Source organism: Scyliorhinus torazame, chromosome 9 (genome assembly GCF_047496885.1).
Source record: "Scyliorhinus torazame isolate Kashiwa2021f chromosome 9, sScyTor2.1, whole genome shotgun sequence".
NCBI lineage: Eukaryota > Metazoa > Chordata > Chondrichthyes > Carcharhiniformes > Scyliorhinidae > Scyliorhinus > Scyliorhinus torazame.
The window spans coordinates 161,797,007-161,814,468 of NC_092715.1; the positions used below are offsets into that span (position 1 = coordinate 161,797,007).

General features: G+C 56.0%; 1 protein-coding gene across 1 annotated transcript in view; it reads right to left on the bottom strand.

Annotated features, from left to right (window-relative positions):
- Nucleotides 1–2,559: 2,559 nt before the first annotated feature.
- The window catches only part of LOC140430035 (uncharacterized), a 100,264-nt gene continuing 85,361 nt past the window's right edge, over nt 2,560–17,462 (bottom strand). Inside the window, exon 5 of the mRNA XM_072517588.1 lies at nt 2,560–2,798. Coding sequence (XP_072373689.1) covers nt 2,596–2,798 — 203 coding nt within the window. The 3' untranslated portion in view covers nt 2,560–2,595. The remainder of the gene's footprint in view (nt 2,799–17,462) is intronic.

Here is a 17,462-nt window from a genome sequence, read left to right on the forward strand (position 1 = left end):
AATGACATTAGGGCTTCCAGTCCCACATGACCCCCAATACATACTACCACAGCCTCTTCCCTCCACTGACCGAAACACGTATATGTTCAGTGTGGTCGATGAGTACTCCAGGTTCCCCTTCGCCATCCCATGCCCCGACATGACGTCTGCCACCGTCATCAAAGCCCTAAACACTATCTTCGCTCTGTTCGGTTTCCCCGCCTATAACCACAGTGACAGGGGATCCTCATTCATTAGCGATGAGCTGCGTCAGTTCCTGCTCAGCAGAGGTATCGCCTCCAGCAGGACGACCAGCTATAACACCCGGGGAAATGGGCAGGTAGAGAGGGAGAACGGGACGGTATGGAGGGCCATTGAACTGGCCCTACGGTCCAGGAACCTCCCAGCCTCTCGCTGGCAGGAGGTCCTCCCTGATGCACTCCACTCCATTCGGTCACTGCTGTGCACCGCTACTAACAACACACCTCATGAACGTCTTTTTGCCTTCCCCAGGAAGTCCACATCCGGGGTGTTGCTCCCGACTTGGCTCGCAACTCCAGGACCAGTCCTGCTCCGTAGGCACGTCCGCCTCCACAAGGCGGACTCGTTGGTGGAAAGGGTGCAATTGCTCCATGCCAACCCCCAGTATGTCTACGTGGCGTACCCCGACAGCCGCCAAGATACTGTCTCCCTCAGGGACCTGGCACCAGCAGGTTGCACACACACACACGTCTCCGGCCCGGCGCCACCCTCCCCTCCCCCGGTGCTCCCAGCATTAATCCCACCAGGACCATCTGTCCTTCCCCTGCCCATGCCCGAGGATGAAGAGGATTTTGGGATGCTCCCAGAGTCACTGAACATCAGGCCAGCATCGACATCGCCGCCACCGCTACGTCACTCCCAGCGGAACATCAAGGCACCAGACCAGTTAAATCTCCAACTGGCACCGGACTTCAAAAGACATTTTTTTTCTGATCAAATACTGTAAATATAAATGCATTGCTGTATGTAGTTCTCCACCACCCCCGCCGGACTCAATTTTAACAGGGGGTGATGTGGTAAACCACTGTTGCACCTGCATTAGGTGATGTAAGGTAGGACCTGTACTACAGGTTCACCGGTAGTCCCTGCCTGCTGGCTTCGCCCAGTATTTATACCGGAGCATAAATATGTATGTCTTCCATTCAGCAGCCATTTCACCAGCTGCTTTGGGAGGACACACATCTTAGAGCAATAAAGCCTCAGTTGTATCCAACTCTAGTCTTTGTTCAATTGATCGTGCCTCACTCCGCAGCACCTCAGGAAGGTCCACCTGGGACTGGATGTGTCCTCCAGTGAGTTGGACATGCTACTGAGATCCTCCACCATGACCATTACTGACTGAGCCATATGCTGGACACCTCCACTCGTTCTGCTGATGTCGTGCACCAGGCCCTCCACTGCTGTCGCCACCCTAGCAGTGTTGGCCTCGGTACCACGCATTACTGGTGCTATCTCCTGCACCCATATCCTCTGGGACTCCTCCAATTGGGTTTGGCCCTGCTGGAGTGTTGTTGACATTCCCTCTGAATATCATGGCTGCACCCTATGTACTGCATCAGCACCGGCTAAACCTAGACGAGGGGCTCAGCATCTGACTGGGACCCAGCTGGGCATTCCTGCCCCCAACTGATGTGCATTGCCAACTGTGTTGTGCTCACCAGAATGTGCCCCAGAAGCCAGAACCGGTGCCATGGGGCCAGTGCCAACCCACCCATGCAGCGCGGTGGAGGTCGTTAATCTTCTTACGGCACCGGGTGCCGGTGCTCCTGGTGCCGGTGCTCCTGGTGACGCTGCCTGAGCTGACGGCAACTGCCACTTCCTCCCAGGCGACACTGGCTGCCCTGTGGCTGACCCTCTGAGCCCCACTGGGGAACAGGGCATCCTGCGTGCACTCGACAGCGTCCAACAATCTGGCCAGGTCGACATCCCCGAATCATGAGGCTGGTCTCCTTGGCGAGCTATGTGGTATCAGTTCTGCAGGAACTGCTCCCCCTTGGTTGCAGGGAGCTGGCTGGCACGGTCCCGGCGAATCAGCTGGCGGGACCATCATTTGTGGCATGAAGCCCATGGGGATTGGGTAAGTGAACCAATTAACATTTGATACTGGTGAAGGCCTCAGTGGGTCGAGTGACGGGAAACTGGTGGCAGTTCCTGATCACTACCACACTTTCCATTAAATCGTGCCCCCGATCTTCAACTGAGATCCATTTTGGATCAGGTGCAGAAGCTAGGTCAGTTTTTTCTTTCCCAATTGAGGAGGTTAGGACTACTTATGCAGCACTGCAATCATGGCTTGAATCAGTTAACTCAGCTAATATTCGAAATCAAACCTGTCTTTCAGTTCGGATGGCTCAGTGACTCGTTGCCTACTGGAAAAGTTGTGTTAACTTTGCAGCCTGCAATCAGTTACCCTCAGTGTGTAAAATATATCACAGATATATTCCAACAGCCTTCAGGTGCATGAGATGCTCATCAATTTGTCAAGAAGTTCAGTCAACAATTCAGATTTTCAAAGAACCATGATTTATTTAACTCCTGAAAAAATTGGCAAGTGGTCAGGTCACACTTCTGCATCTAGAACACTTCTATATATTTATTACCTTTACAGATCAAAGGAACAGGAAGATTTCCTTTATGTGGTCTCCCTGTTAGGATGGGATATAATTTACACTTATGTTCATCCATAAACACCTCAGGAGCTCTTCTTCCTACTGCCCCTTTATATAACTTCCACTGTAAGTCCTTTAAACCAATGAAGGGTTCATAATGTATTGTCCCTGAAAGTGAACAGAAACACATTAAATTAATTGACAGAAAACTGAGAATTTCCTCTGGGATTCTTCCGATTAGACACAATGAGTGGGATTTAAAGACCAACCCATTGCGTGTTTTTTAGCAGCGGAGGCGGCCCGCCAGCGGGATTTTCAAGTCCCGCCGTTGTCAACGGGATTTCCCGTTGACTGCACCCCTCGTTCCCGGGAAACCTGTGCACCATCAGTGGGACTGTAATATACCGCTGGTGTGAGCAGCCGGTAAATTCCATCTAAAAATGTCTCTGTCAGACCAGTGTAGAGGTTGCTCGATCTATTTAACCTTCTGCCAATTTTCTGCTGAAGTTATCAAAGCTAATCGGCAGATCCCTCCCCCACCCATGAGGGAATTATTTTATTAAGTAAATATACTGGCCTGGAATTCCCTGGAAGATTTTGGTGTAACTATAGGACGATAGCTTCAGAGGAAGTAATGTATGTTTTCCTTCTCACCAAGGAATTTGACCCAGAACTGATATACTTTGGTTTTATATCAAATTCTCACTATGGCTGAATTTCCTTCATCATTGATCATTGAAAATATATCGCCATTCCTTCACTGTTGTTGGGTCAAAATCCTGGAACCCCCTCCTAACAGCACCTAAGTAATTTTTTTTTAAAATAATTTTTATTAAGGTTTTCATAAAATATCAATAACAAAATGAAAAAGGAACCCAACAGTGTTAAGTACAAAACAAAGTCTATAAAAGCAACCCTCCATACCCCCCTCCCCCCTGTACATAAATAATAAATTAACATTAACACCCCGACTTAACACAACAGGTGTATGCACCCCCTCAGACCCTTCAGTGTAAATAACAAAAACAAAAATAAAGTAACCCCCCCCCCCCCACCCCCGAGTTGCTGCTGCCATTGACCAATGTCTACCGTTCTGCCAGGAAGTCTAAGAACAGTTGCCACCGTCTAAAGAACCCTTGTACCGACCCTCTCAAGGCAAATTTCACCTCTCCAACTTAATAAACCACAACATATCATTGATCCAGGATTCCACGCTTGGGGGCCTTGCATCCTTCCACTGAAGAAGAATCCTTCGCCGGGCTACCAGGGACACAAAGGCCAGAATACCGGCCTCTTTCGCCTCCTGCACTCCCGGCTCCTCTGCGACCCCAAATATTGCGAGCCCCAGCCCGGTCTGACCCTGGATCCTACCACCCACGACACCGTCCTCGCTACGCCCTTCCAAAATTCCTCCAGCGCTGGGCACGCCCAGAACTTGGTGGGATTTGCTGGGCTCCCTGAGCACCTAACACACCTGTCCTCACCCCCAAAAAAACAGCTCATCCTTGTCCCGGACATGTGTGCCCTGTGCAGCACCTTAAACTGTATGAGGCTGAGCCTCGCACACGATGAGGAAAAGTTCATCTTCCCGAGGGCATCTGCCCACGTCCCTTCCTCAATCTCCTCTCCCAACTCCTCCTCCCACTTACCTTTCACCTCCACCACCGAGGCCTCCTCCTCCTCCTACTTCACCTGGTAAGTTTCCGCGATCTTCCCTACTCCCACCCACCCCCCCGAGAGCATCCTGTCCTGTACTGCATGTGGCAGCAGCTGCGGGAATTCCACCACCTGCCGCCTGGCAAACGCCCTTACCTGTAAGTACCTGAAGGTGTTCCCTGGGGGGAGCCCGTACTTCTCCTCCAGCTCACCCAACTCGCGAACTTCCCGTCCACAAACAGGTCCCCCAACCTTCGTATCCCTGCCCTGTGCCACCCCGAACACCGTCCATCTGTTCTCCCTGGGACGAACCGGTGGTTCCCCCGTATTGGGGTCCACGCCGAGGCACCAACTTCCCCCCTGTGCCGCCTCCACTGCCCCCAAATTTTGAGGGCAGCCACCACCAGCGGGCTCGTGGTATACCTCCTTCGAGGGAGCGGCAGCGGCGCCGTTGCCAGCGCCCCCAGACTCGTACCCACACAAGACGCCGTCTCCAACCTCTTCCATGCAGCCCCCTTCCCCTCCATCAACCACTTGCGCACCATCGTCGCATTGGCGGCCCAGTAGTACCCACAGAGGTTGGGCAGCGCCAGCCCCCCCCTATCTCTACTCCGCTCCAGGAACACCCTTCTCACCCTCGGAGTCCCTCGCGCCCACACGAATCCCATTATACTCCTGTTGACCCGCCTAAAGAAGGCCTTCGGGATAAACACGGGGAGGCACTGGAACAGGAACAAAAACCTTGGGAGCACCGTCATTTTGACGGACTGCACCCTACACGCCAAGGACAGTGGCAACGCGTCCCACCTCTTGAACTCCTCCTCCATTTGCTCCACCAGCCTTGTGAAATTAAGCCTATGTAGGGCCCCCCAGCTCCTGGCCACCTGGACCCCCAAATATCTGAAGCTCCTCTCCGCCCTTTTTAGTGGAGCTCGCCAATCCCCCTCTCCTGGTTCCCTGGGTGAATCACGAACAGCTCGCTCTTCCCCATGTTGAGCTTGTACCCCGAAAAATCCCAGAGTTCCCTCAGGATCCTCATTACCTCCAGCATTCCCCCCACCGGGTCCGCCACATATAGCAGCAAGTCGTCCGCATAGAGTGACACCCTATGCTCCTCCCCACCCCGCACCAACCCCCTCCAGTTCCTCGACTCCCTCAGTGTCATAGCCAGGGGTTCAATCACCAGTGCGAAGAGCGGGGGGGACAGGGGACACCACTACCTCGTCCATTGGTGCAACCGAAAGTACTCGGACCTCCTCCTGTTTGTGGCCACACTTGCCACTTGCCATCGGGACCTCATACAACAGCCTAACCCACCTGACCAACCCCTCCCCCTCCCCAAACCTCTTCAGCACCTCCCACAGGTACCCCCTATCGAAGGCTTTCTCAGCGTCCATCGCCACCACTATCTCCGCCTCCCCCTCCCTCGCCGGCATCATGATAACGTTCAAAAGCCTCCGCACATTCACGTTCAACTGCCTCCCCTTCACGAACCCCGTCTGGTCTTCGTGGATGATTTGCGGCACACAATCCTCAAAGCTCGTGGCGAAGATCTTCGCCAGCACCTTGGCATCTATATTTAGCAACAAAATCGGTCTGTAAGACCCACACTGCACGGGATCCTTGTCCCGCTTCAGGATCAAGGAGATCAGTGTCCGGGACATCGTCGGGGGCAAAGCCCCCCTCTCCCTTGCCTTATTGAAGGTCCTAACTAGCAACGGACCCAACAGATCCATATATTTTTTATAGAATTCGACCGGGAAACCGTCAGGCCCCGGTGCCTTCCCCGCCTGCATGCTCCCTATCCCTTTGGTCAACTCCTCCAGCCCAATCGGGCCCCCCATATCCCGCCACCAGTCCCTCCTCCACCTTCGGAAACCTCAATTGGTCCAGGAAGCGGCCCATCCCTCCCTCCTCCCGTGGGGGCTCGGACCGGTACAATTCCTCATAAAAGTCCCTGGAGACCCCATTGATGCCAACCCCACTCCGCACCACACTCCCTCCCCTGTCCTTAACTCCCCCTATCTCCCTAGCTGCGTCCCGCTTCCGAAGCTGATGCGCCAGCATCCGGCTTGCCTTTTCCCCATACTCGTAAATCACCCCCTGGGCCTTCCTCCACTGCACCTCCGCCTTCCTGGTGGTCACCAGGTCGAATTCGACCTGGAGGCTGCGCCTCTTCCTCAATAATCCTTCCGTGGGCACCTCCGCATACCTCCTGTCTAACCTCACCATCTCCCCCACCAGCCTCTCCCTCTCTCCCCGCTCCTTCCTCTCCTTGTGGGCCCTAATGGAGATCAGCTCTCCCCTAACCACCGCCTTCAGCGCCTCCCATACCATCCCCACTCGGACCTCGCCGTTATCGTTGGCCTCCAGGTACCTCTCTATACTTCCTCGGACTCGCTCGCTCACCTCCTCATCCGCCAACAGCCCCACCTCCAAGCGCCACAACGGCCGCTGGTCCCTCTCCTCCCTCAGCTCTAAGTCCACCCAATGCGGGGCGTGGTCCGGAATGGCTATCGCCGAATACTCGGTATCCTCTACTCTCGATATCAGCGCCCTGCTCAAAATAAAAAAGTAGATTCGGGAATAATCCTTATGGACATGTGAGAAGAATGAAAATTCCTTAGCCCCCGGCCTTGCAAATCTCCAAGGGTCCACCCCTCCCATCTGGTCCATAAACCCCCTTAGCACTCTAGCCGCCGCCGGCTTCTTACCCGTCCTAGACCTGGAGCGATCCACTGCTGGATCCAGCACCGTGTTAAAGTCACCCCCCATTATCAGGCCCCCCCACTTCCAAGTCTGGGATCCGACCCAACATGCGCCGCATAAAACCCGCATCGTCCCAATTCGGGGCATACACATTGACCAATACCACCCTCTCTCCCTGCAGCTTACCACCTACCATTACGTACCTACCGCCATTGTCTGCCACAATGCTCGACGCCTCGAATGACACCTTCTTTCCCACCAAGATCGCCACCCCTCGATTTTTGGCACCCAGCCCCGAATGAAACACCTGACCTACTGTAGCGCACAATGACTTACACAAGGCGAGAAGTGATGAAGTCTATCGAGGCTTTATTAAGCAAGATTTGTTCCCCAGCAGCTCAGTTACAGAATGCGGCTGCTGGGAGAACTCGAGCTCTTATACTCCACCTTCAGGGCGGAGCCAGAAGTCGGCAGATCCAACCAGGACCCGGGACCTGTCAGCCAATAGCCTCTCGGCTTCACAGATACAATATTACCCCTAATACATACCACCACATTCACCCCTTGTTAAAAAATAACCCGGCGGGGTGGTGGTTCGCATGGTGGTAGGGGTTTACAAGGCTGGTCCTGGAACACATTTCGAACAGTGGCTATGCATTTTTAGCCCAACATTTAGCTATGTACAAGTTTGTGTCAGAATTATTTCCAACAAAATTGTTTACAACAAAATTCTTGTTTTCTTGGTGTCACGCGGATTCCACAAGTCGAGCGGGTGCCCTGGTCGTCCTCGTTGATCGCCTCAGCCCCGGTGGTGGTGCAAGTGCTGACTCGGGCCCTGTCATCTCCGGGAGCGTTGCGCTGTTCGTTCCTGTTTCTTTACTCCTGGGCGGGCACGGGAGGGGGTGATCGGTGTTGGGGGTGTGTGTGTGTTGCCGGGGGGGCGCCAGGTCCCGCAGGGAGACAGTGTCCTGTCGGCCGTCCGGGTACGTCACGTAGGCGTACTGAGGGTTTGCGTGGAGAAGGTGAACCCTCTCGACCAATGGGTCCGATTTGTGCGCCCGCACATGTTTCCGGAGCAAGATGGGTCCTGGGGTTGCCAGCCAGGTCGGCAGCGACGTTCCGGAGGAGGACTTCCTAGGGAAGACAAGGAGGCGCTCGTGAGGCGTTTGGTAAGTGGTGGTACACAGCAGCGACCGGATGGAGTGGAGAGCATCCGGGAGGACTTCCTGCCACCGGGAAACTGGGAGATCTCTGGACCGTAGGGCCAGTAGGACGGTCTTCCAGACCGTTCCGTTCTCACTCTCTACCTGACCGTTCCCCCGGGGGTTGCAGCTGGTCGTCCTTCTCGAGGCAATGCCCTTGCTGAGCAGGAACTGACGCAGCTCGTCGCTCATGAAGGAGGACCCTCTGTCGCTATGGATGTAAGCGGGGAAACCGAACAGTGTAAAGATGGTGCCAAGGGCTTTAATGACCGTGGCCGCTGTCATGTCGGAGCAGGGGATGGCGAAGGGGAAACGGGAGTACTCATCCACCAAGTTCAGGAAGTATGCGTTGCGGTCAGTGGAGGGGAGGGGGCCTTTGAAATCCAAACTGTGGCGTTCAAAGGGACAGGAAGCCTTTATCAGGTGCGCTCTATCTAGCCTGAAAAAGTGCGGTTTGCCTCTGCGCAGATTTGGCAGTTCCTGGTCACTGTACGGACCTCCTCCACAGAGTAGGGTAGGTTGTGGGACTTTACGAAATGGTAGAATCGAGTGACCCCCGGTGGCAGAGGTCCTCGTGGAGGGCCTGGAGGCGGTCTATTTGTGCGTTGGCACATGTGCCGCGGGATAGGCCATCGGACGGCTCGTTCAGCTTTCCAGGACAATACAAGATCTCATAGTTATAGGTGGAGAGCTCACTCCTCCACCTCAAGATCTTGTCATTCTTAATTTTGACCCGCTGTGCATTGTCGAACATAAAGGCTACCGACCGTTGGGTCAGTGAGGAGGGTGAATCTCCTGCCGGCCAGGTAATGCCTCCAATGTCGCACAGCTTCCACTATGGCTTGGGCTTCCTTTTCCACTGAGGAGTGGCGGATTTCTGAGGCGTGGAGGGTCCGGGAGAAAAAGGCCACGGGTCTGCCCGCTTGGTTTAGGGTGGCCGCCAGAGCTACATCGGATGCGTCGCTCTCGACCTGGAAGGGGAGGGACTCGTCGATCGTATGCATCGTGGCCTTTGCGATATCCGCTTTGATGCGGCTGAAGGCCTGGCGGGCCTCTGTCGACAGTGGGAAGGTAGTGGACTGTATTAACGGGCGGGCCTTGTCTGCGTACTGGGGAACCCACTGGGCGTAATGTGAAAAGAAGCCCAGGCAGCGTTTCATGGCTTTGGAGCAGTGGGGGAGGGGAAATTCCATAAGGGGGCACATGCGTTCGGGGTCGGGGCCTATCACTCCATTGCGCACTACGTATCCCAAGATGGCCAGACGGTTGGCGCTAAAAACGCATTTTTCCTCGTTATATGTGAGGTTCAGTGCGTTAGCGGTCTGAAGGAATTTTTGGAGGTTGGCGTCGTGGTCCTGCTGATCATGGCCGCAGATGGTTACGTTGTCGAGGTACGGGAACGTGGCCTGCAACCCTTGCTGGTCAACCATTCGGTCCATCTCCCGTTGGAAGACCGAGACTCCGTTCGTGACGCCAAATGGGACCCGTAGGAAATGGTAGAGCCGCCCGTCTGCCTCGAAGGCTGTGTCCTTGCGGTCACCTGGGCGGATGGGGAGCTGGTGGTATGCGGACCCGAGGTCCACGGTGGAAAAGACCTTGTACTGTGCAATCCGATTGACCATGTTGGATATGCGGGGGAGAGGGTACGCATCTAGCTGCGTGTACCTATTGATGGTCTGACTATAGTCTACGCCCATCCTGTGCTTCTCCCCAGTCTTCACGACTTCCACCTGGGCTCTCCAGGGACTATTGCTGGCCTGGATTATGCCTTCCTTCAGCAACCGCTGGACTTCAGACCGGATAAACGTCCGATCCTGGGCGCTGTACCGTCTGCCCCTAGTGGCGACGGGTTTGCAATCCGGGGTGAGGTTCGCAAACAAGGAAGGCGGTTCAACCTTGAGGGTTACGAGGCTGCAGATAGTAAGTGGGGGTATTGGGCCGCCGAATTGGAATGTTAGGCTCTGGAGGTTACACTGGAAATCTAACCCCAGTAACGTGGGTGCGCAGAGTTGGGGAAGGACATAGAGCCTATAGTTCTTAAATTCCCTCCCTTGCACCGTTAGATTCGCGATGCAGAACCCTTTGATCTCTACTGAATGGGATCCTGCAGCTAGAGAAATCTTTTGAGCGCTTGGGTGAATGGACAGAAAACAGCGTCTTACCGTGTCTGGGTGAATAAAACTTTCCGTGCTCCTGGAGTCGATCAAGCATGGCGTCTCGTATCCGTTGACCAGCACCATTGTTGTCTTCGTTTGGAGCGTCCGGGGCCGCGATTGGTCCAGAGTCACCGAAGCCAGTCGTGGTAGTAACGTCGCGGCATTTTCTTCGGACCCCGTGGAGCCGTCTCTGCTAGGGTCCTTGGCTGTCAGCCAAGATGGCGGCGTCCATGGATCGTACGCGGTCGGGGGTGGACAAACTGGCCGACCCATGAATCGCATGCGGTCGGGGGTGGACAAAATGGCCATCCCCATGCATCGCACGTGGCCAGGGGCTCACAAGGTGGCAGTGCCCATCCTCCCCTCGTGGTGTCCGGGACCCAAAATGGCGGCGCCCGCAGGTCGCACATGGATTGTTGGGGGGGTTTGGAATCTGCTGTCCTCGTTCTTCCCCGGGGATTGCGGCGACCCCCCGGGACCGGCACACTGCCGCGAAATGGCCCTTTTTGCCGCAGCTTTTACAAATAGCTGCGCGGGCCGGGCAGCGCTGCCGGGGGTGTTTCGCCTGCCCGCAAAAGTAGCAGCGGGCCCCACCGGGATGGTCTGACGCTCTAGTTGTGCAAGCTTGCGGGGGGGTGGGGGGTGCCGGGGAGTCGGTCTCAATGGGGGTCCACAGAGCCCAAGGGGCTCCCGCGCAGTCAGGGCCGTAGGCGCGGGCGTTTTGTGAGGCCACATCGAGGGAGGCCGCAAGGGCCTGTGCCTCAGAGTCCTAGCGACTCTCTTTCTAAAAGTCTTTGACGAATTTGGGGAGAAGTCATACCTGCCATGAATGCGCCTCTGATTAGCAGGTCCGTGTGCTCGATCGCGCTCACCGACGGGCAGTTGCAGTTTCGTCCCAAAATCAGCAACGCGCTGTAGAATTCGTCGAGCAATTCTCCGGGAATTTGCCGTCTCGTTGCGAGTTGGTGGCGTGCGTTGACCTGGCAAAGCGAGCGACGTCGGGAAATCCTCCACGTCATCGATAAGCGTTTAGATCTCCGGGCTCACCCTGGAATGCAGGACCTGCATTTTCTGCTCTTCCGTGGTCCGGCCGGGGGCCGTTCGAAGGTAGCCTTCGAAGCATGCTAGCCAGTGTTTAAACACGGCCGCCGAGTTTGCTGCATGGGGGCTGATCCGCAGACACTCCGGGGCGATCCGGAGCTCCATAGTCTTTTAAGCTTGCTTCATAAATTGTAGCGCACAATGACTTACACAAGGCGAGAAGTGATGAAGTCTATCAAGGCTTTATTAAGCAAGACTTGTTCCCCAGCAGCTCAGTTACAGAATGCAGCTGCTGGGAGAACTCGAGCTCTTATACTCCGCCTTCAGGGCGGAGCCAGAAGTCGGCAGATCCAAGCAGGACCCGGGACCTGTCAGCCAATAGCCTCGCGGCTTCACAGGTACCATATTACCCCTAATACATACCACCACGCCTACCCACCCCTTCCTCAATCTTACCTGGTCTGCCACCTTCAGGTGTGTCTCCTGGAGCATAACCACATCCGCCCTCAGCCCCTTCAGGTGCGCGAACACGTCGGCCCGCTTGACCGGCCCATTCAGTCCCCTTACATTCCAGGTTATCAGCCGGATCATGGGGCTACCCGCCCCTCTCCCCCGCCGACTAGCCATAACCCCTCCTCGGCCAGCCACGTGCCCGCAGCCCACGCCCGGCCCATTCCCCACGGCGGCAGACCCCCATCTCGACCCCCCACGCCCCCCACTCGCTCCAGCTCCCCCTTGACCATAGCAGCAGCAACTCGATTCCACCCCCCCCCCCCCCCCCCCCCGGCTAGGACCCATCCTAGCTGTTTTACTCCCCCTATTGCACTTCCGCAAGTCAGCTGACGCCCGCTGACCCCGGCCACTCCCGCCTCTCCTTCGACTCCTCCCATTCTGTGACACACCCTCCTCTTCCGTTCCCCATCCACAGGCTCTCCCTCTCCCCCTTCCATCCTAAGCGCAGGAAACAACCCTCGCTTCCCTGCCCCAGCCCCGCCCCCTCCAGTCTTCAGCGCGGGAAAAAGCCTGCGCTTTCCACCTACCCAGCCCCGCCACCTCTGACGCAGCTCCTTTTACAGGCCCAGTCCCCTCACCCCCGACTCGGGCCTCCCCCTCCCCCGCGGGGCCCCATCTCACCGCCGGCCATCCACCCCTGTTCCATTTGCTTACCCCCCTCCAAGAGCTCCCCCGACCAACCCAACCAAAACAGTGCCCAACCCGCCCTAACCACCCTCACCGACCAGAAAGAGAAAAAAACAAAGAAAAAGAAACCAAGAGCAAAGGACCCCCCATCAAAAAGTAACATATCAACCGCAGTCCCCAAACGCCCATCCCGACCCTCAATCTGTGTCCAACTTCTCGGCCTGAACAAAGGCCCACGCCTCCTCCGGAGACTCAAAATAATGGTGCCGGTCCTTGTAGGTGACCCACAGTCGCGCTGGCTGCAACATGCCAAACTTCACCCCCTTCCTGTGCAGCACCGCCTTCGCTCGATTGTACCCGGCCCTCCTCTTCGCCACCTCCGCACTCCAGTCCTGGTATATTCGAACCTCCGCGTTCTCCCACCTGCTGCTCCTCTCCTTCTTGGCCCACCTGAGCACACACTCTCGATCTGCGAACCGATGAAACCGCAACAGCACCGCTCGCGGAGGCCCGTTAGGCTTGGGCCTCCTCGCCAGCACTCTATGGGCCCCTTCCAGCTCCAGGGGCCCCTGGAAGGACCCCGCTCCCATCAGCGAGTTCAACATGGTGACCACATAGGCCCCCACATGCAGCCCCTCCAGCCCCTCCGGGAGGCCCAGAATCCGCAGATTCTTCCGCCTCGACCGATTCTCCATCTCCTCGAACCGCTCCTGCCATTTCTTGTGGAGCGCCTCGTGCGCCTCCACCTTTACCCCCAGGCCGAAGATCTCGTCCTCGTCGTCGGAGATCTTTTGTCGGGCCTTGCGGATCGCCACCCCCTGAGCCGTCTGTGTCTCCAGCAGCTTATCAATAGAAGCCTTCATCAGCTCAAGCAGGTCCGCTTTAATCTCCCTGAAGCAGCGCTGGATACCCTCCTGTGGCTCCTGTGCCCACTGCATCCATGCTGCCTGGTCCCCGCCCGCCGCCATTTTGTTCTTCTTCCCTTGCACCTTCTTCGGGTCCACCACCACCTTTTTAGTCGCCCCGCTCCTGGTAAAAGCCATATACTATCGGGGAATTGTTGTAATCTCCTTCCCACACCGGGAAACGTTGAAAAAGTGCCATTGGGGGCCCTGAAAAGAGCCCAAAAGTCCGTTTTTGCAGGAGCCGCCGAATGTGCGACTTAGCTCCACATAGCCGCAACCCGAAGTCCAACAGCACCTAAGTAATGATGCACCTAAGTTAAAGAAGGCAGCTCACCACCAGCTTTTAAGTACAATTAAGGATGGGCAACCAATGACGCCCACATCAAGTGAACAAATGTTTAAATATCTGCATTGAGACCAACAGTGGTGAAGAGGATGCCGGCAAACAGTAGTTCGAAGAGCCGGCGAGAAGGCAGGTGTGATGGGAAAGAGCATGAACAATGGGCGGACGGACTGGCGGACTTACGAGGTGAAGTGGAAACCCTGGTTGCCCAAGAGCGGGGAAGACTGGTGACAGGAGCGGTGGAACCGACGGCAATGATGGCCTCTCCCTCTCCACCAGGATGGAAGAGCTATGTAAAAAAGGAACTGGCCGCTATGAGGGAGGCACTAAAAATGGAATTCCACGTGGTGGTAAAGGAGGTGGTGATGGAGGCGATGACCTCCCTCCAGCCATGATAGATGGCCTGGGAAGAAGGTGGAGGCACAGGAGAGAACAATCCTGGACCTTGAAAAGGCCTCGTCAGGCCAGAGCACCAGGATCGTGGCTCTGAAGGCAGAGATGAAAAGGTTGGTGGCAGCCCAGATGAACTTGAAGGCAAAAGTTGAGGATCAAGAGAACAAATCTCGGCAACAAAATGTCCAGGTTGTGCTTTTGCAGAAGGGCATCGTGGGCAGGAACCCAACAGACTATATCACCCAAATGCTCGGTAACTTAGCCGGGAGAGAAAGCTTCCCCAACCCCCAGGAACTCTACAGGGCACACAGGTCGTTCCGGCCGAAACCCAAAGAAGGGGAGAAGCCGAGAGCGATCATCGCTAAGCTGCACGGGTACCAAGACCAGGAAAAGATCCTGAGGTAGGCTCGTCAGATGAAGTTGTACTCATGGGAAGGGCACTAATTCCGGGTCTACCAAGACCTCACCAAAAAAGGTGGAATTCAATTGAGCAAAATCGGCACTCTATAAAAGTGACACTCTATAAAAGTTCGGCATGTTGTTCCCGGGCAGACTCTGGGTCACATACCAGGGGAAGGAACATTATTTCAGCACCCCAATGGAGGCTAACGAGTTCCTGAGAGCTAATTACCTGGAGAGTGACCAAGCTCGGCAACAGTGAGGTCGCCGTGTTTGCGTGGGTTTCGCCCCCACAACCCAAAGTGATGCAGGGTAGGTGGATTGGCCACGATAAATTGCCCCTTAATTGGAAAAAAATAATTGAGTACTCTAAAATTGAAAAAAAAACAACCAAAAACAGTGAGGTTGCGCTGAAAAAAGACTGCAGTGGGAAAGAAGAGCGGAGCCCAGAGACTACTGTGTGGACTATGTGTTTGCGCGGGACTGTATGTTTTCAGTTAAGAGTTGGATTACAGAGAGAAGGGAGCGGAGACAGGGAAAGCAGGTGAGGGGGCGGTGATTGGAACAGAGGTAGGCAGACAAAATGGAATCAGCCGGGGAGGGGAGCCACCGTACTAACAGGGAGGGCTAGCATGGGAAGAGAAGTAGTAAGGGGGGCCGCGGTGGGAGAAGGAGTGTCTGGCCAGGAAGGGGGGGGGGGGGCACACAAAAAACATGGTTCGGGGGGGGGGTACACAGAACAGACAAGGGACAGAACGAAAGGGAAAGGTTGGCAGCAAGATAGACAGAATCTTCGACGGGCATGGAACAGGCCGAGAAATCAAGATGGCACTGCAAGCAGCCACTTTGGAGGGTTCCTAAAAAAAAGAAACCCCAGAGTGCAGGGGCGCACCCATGTGGCACACACACAGTTGGCAGCGATGTTGGGTGGCCCCTGGACAAAGGGAAACCCCGGAACGCAGAGGCCCAGCCTCATGGTGAGAACGGTGACCGTGGCCATTTTAGACGGCCCCCTAACAAAGAGAAACCCCGGAGAGCAGGGGCGTGTCCACCAGGTAAGTATGGTTGACCCCGCAGGAACTTGAGATCCACCGTGGAGAAAACCTTGTATTGCGCAATCCTGTTCACCAGGTCGGCTATACGGGGGAGAGGGTACGCATCCAGCTGCGTAAACCTGTTGATGGTCTGGCTGTAGTCAATGACCTGCCTATGTTTCTCCCCGGTCTTTACCACCACTACTTGAGCTCTCCAGGGACTGTTGCTCGCTTCGATGACCCCTTACCTCAGCAGCCTCTGGACCTCCGACCTGATAAAGGTCCGGTCCTGGGCACTGTACTGTCTGCTCCTGGTGGCGACGGGTTTGCAATCCGGGGTGAGGTTCGCAAACAGGGAAGGCGGGTTGACCTTGAGGGTCACGAGGCCGCAAACAGTAAGGGGGGGGGGGGTATAGGGCCGCCAAATTTAAAAGTCAGGCTTTGCAGATAGCACTGAAAATCCAGCCCAAGGAGGGTAGCTGCGCAGAGGTGCGGCAGAACGTACAGACGGAAATTGTGGAATTCCCTGCCTTGGACAGTGAGGTTGGCTAGGCAGAACCCCTTTATCTCCACCGCGTGTGACCCGGAGGCCAGGGAGATCCTTTGGTTTACGGGATGGGTGACAAGAGAACAGCGCCTTACCGTGTCGGGGTGGACAAAGCTTTCCGTGCTCCCGGAGACGATCAGGCACGACATCACGTGGCCGTTGATGGAGATCGTCGTAGTAGCTTTCGCAAGCGTCCGGGGCCGACTCTGGTCCAGAGTCACCGAGGCCAGCTGCAGTAATGGAGAGTTCTGGTCGGGCAGCGTGTAGTCGGCTGTGCTGCGGGCCTGGGGCCCCATCCAAGATGGCGTCAGCCATGGGTCGCACATGGAGTCCGGGGATGAAGAAGATGGCGGCAGCGAGGGACAAAATGGCGGCGCCCACCCGTTCAGCGTGGTGGCCGGGGGGCAAAATGGCCGCGCCCGCGGGTCGCACGTGGCCTGAGGATAGGGGGTGGCGGTGAGCGCTGGGCGGCCCGGGCCTGAAAGGAGGGCTGCCGATAGTCGCTGGAGACCACGGCCACGGCGCGGGCGTGGCAGACCCCAACATAATGGCCCTTCTTGCCGCACCCTTTGCAGGTGGCGGTGCAGGCTGGACAGCGCGGGCGGGGATGATTCGCCTGCCCGCAGAAGAAACAGCGTTGTCCGGCGGCGGTAGCGGGCCGTCTCGCCGCGCAGGCTTGCGGGGTCAGGGGAAATGTCTGAGGGGCTGCCGCAACAGGGTGCCACGCGTTTTTATAGGCAACGTCCATGGACCCCGCCAGGGCCCGTGCCTCAGTAAGTCCAAGCGTGTCCATTTCTAGGAGCCTTCGGCGGATATCGGGGGAGGTCATACCTGCTACAAAAGCATCCCTGATCAAAATTCCGTGTGCTCGTTCCCCGAAGCTGGCGGGAAGCCACAGTTTCGGCCCAGCACCAGCAGGGCCCGGTAGAAGTCTTCCAACGTTTCCTCGGGGCTTTGCCTCCTAATCGCCAGCAGGTGACGAGCGTAGACATGGTTCACAGGGCGGATATAATGCCCTTCTAGCAGCTCGATCGCTGCAGCATAATTCTCCGCCTCCTCGATCAGAGGGTAGATCCCAGGGCTGACCCGCGAGCATAGAAGGTGCATCTTTTGTCTTTCCGTGGGGGTGCCGGCGGCCATGTCGAGGTAGCCCTTAAAGCACACCAGCCAATGTTTGAATATAGCAGCAGAGTTGTCCGTGTGGGGGCTGAGCTGAAGGCACTCCGGTTTGTTACGGAGATTCATCCTTTCAACTGAAGTTGTAGCAGATTAAATTGATGCGCAATCAATTACTCTCGCGACAAGGT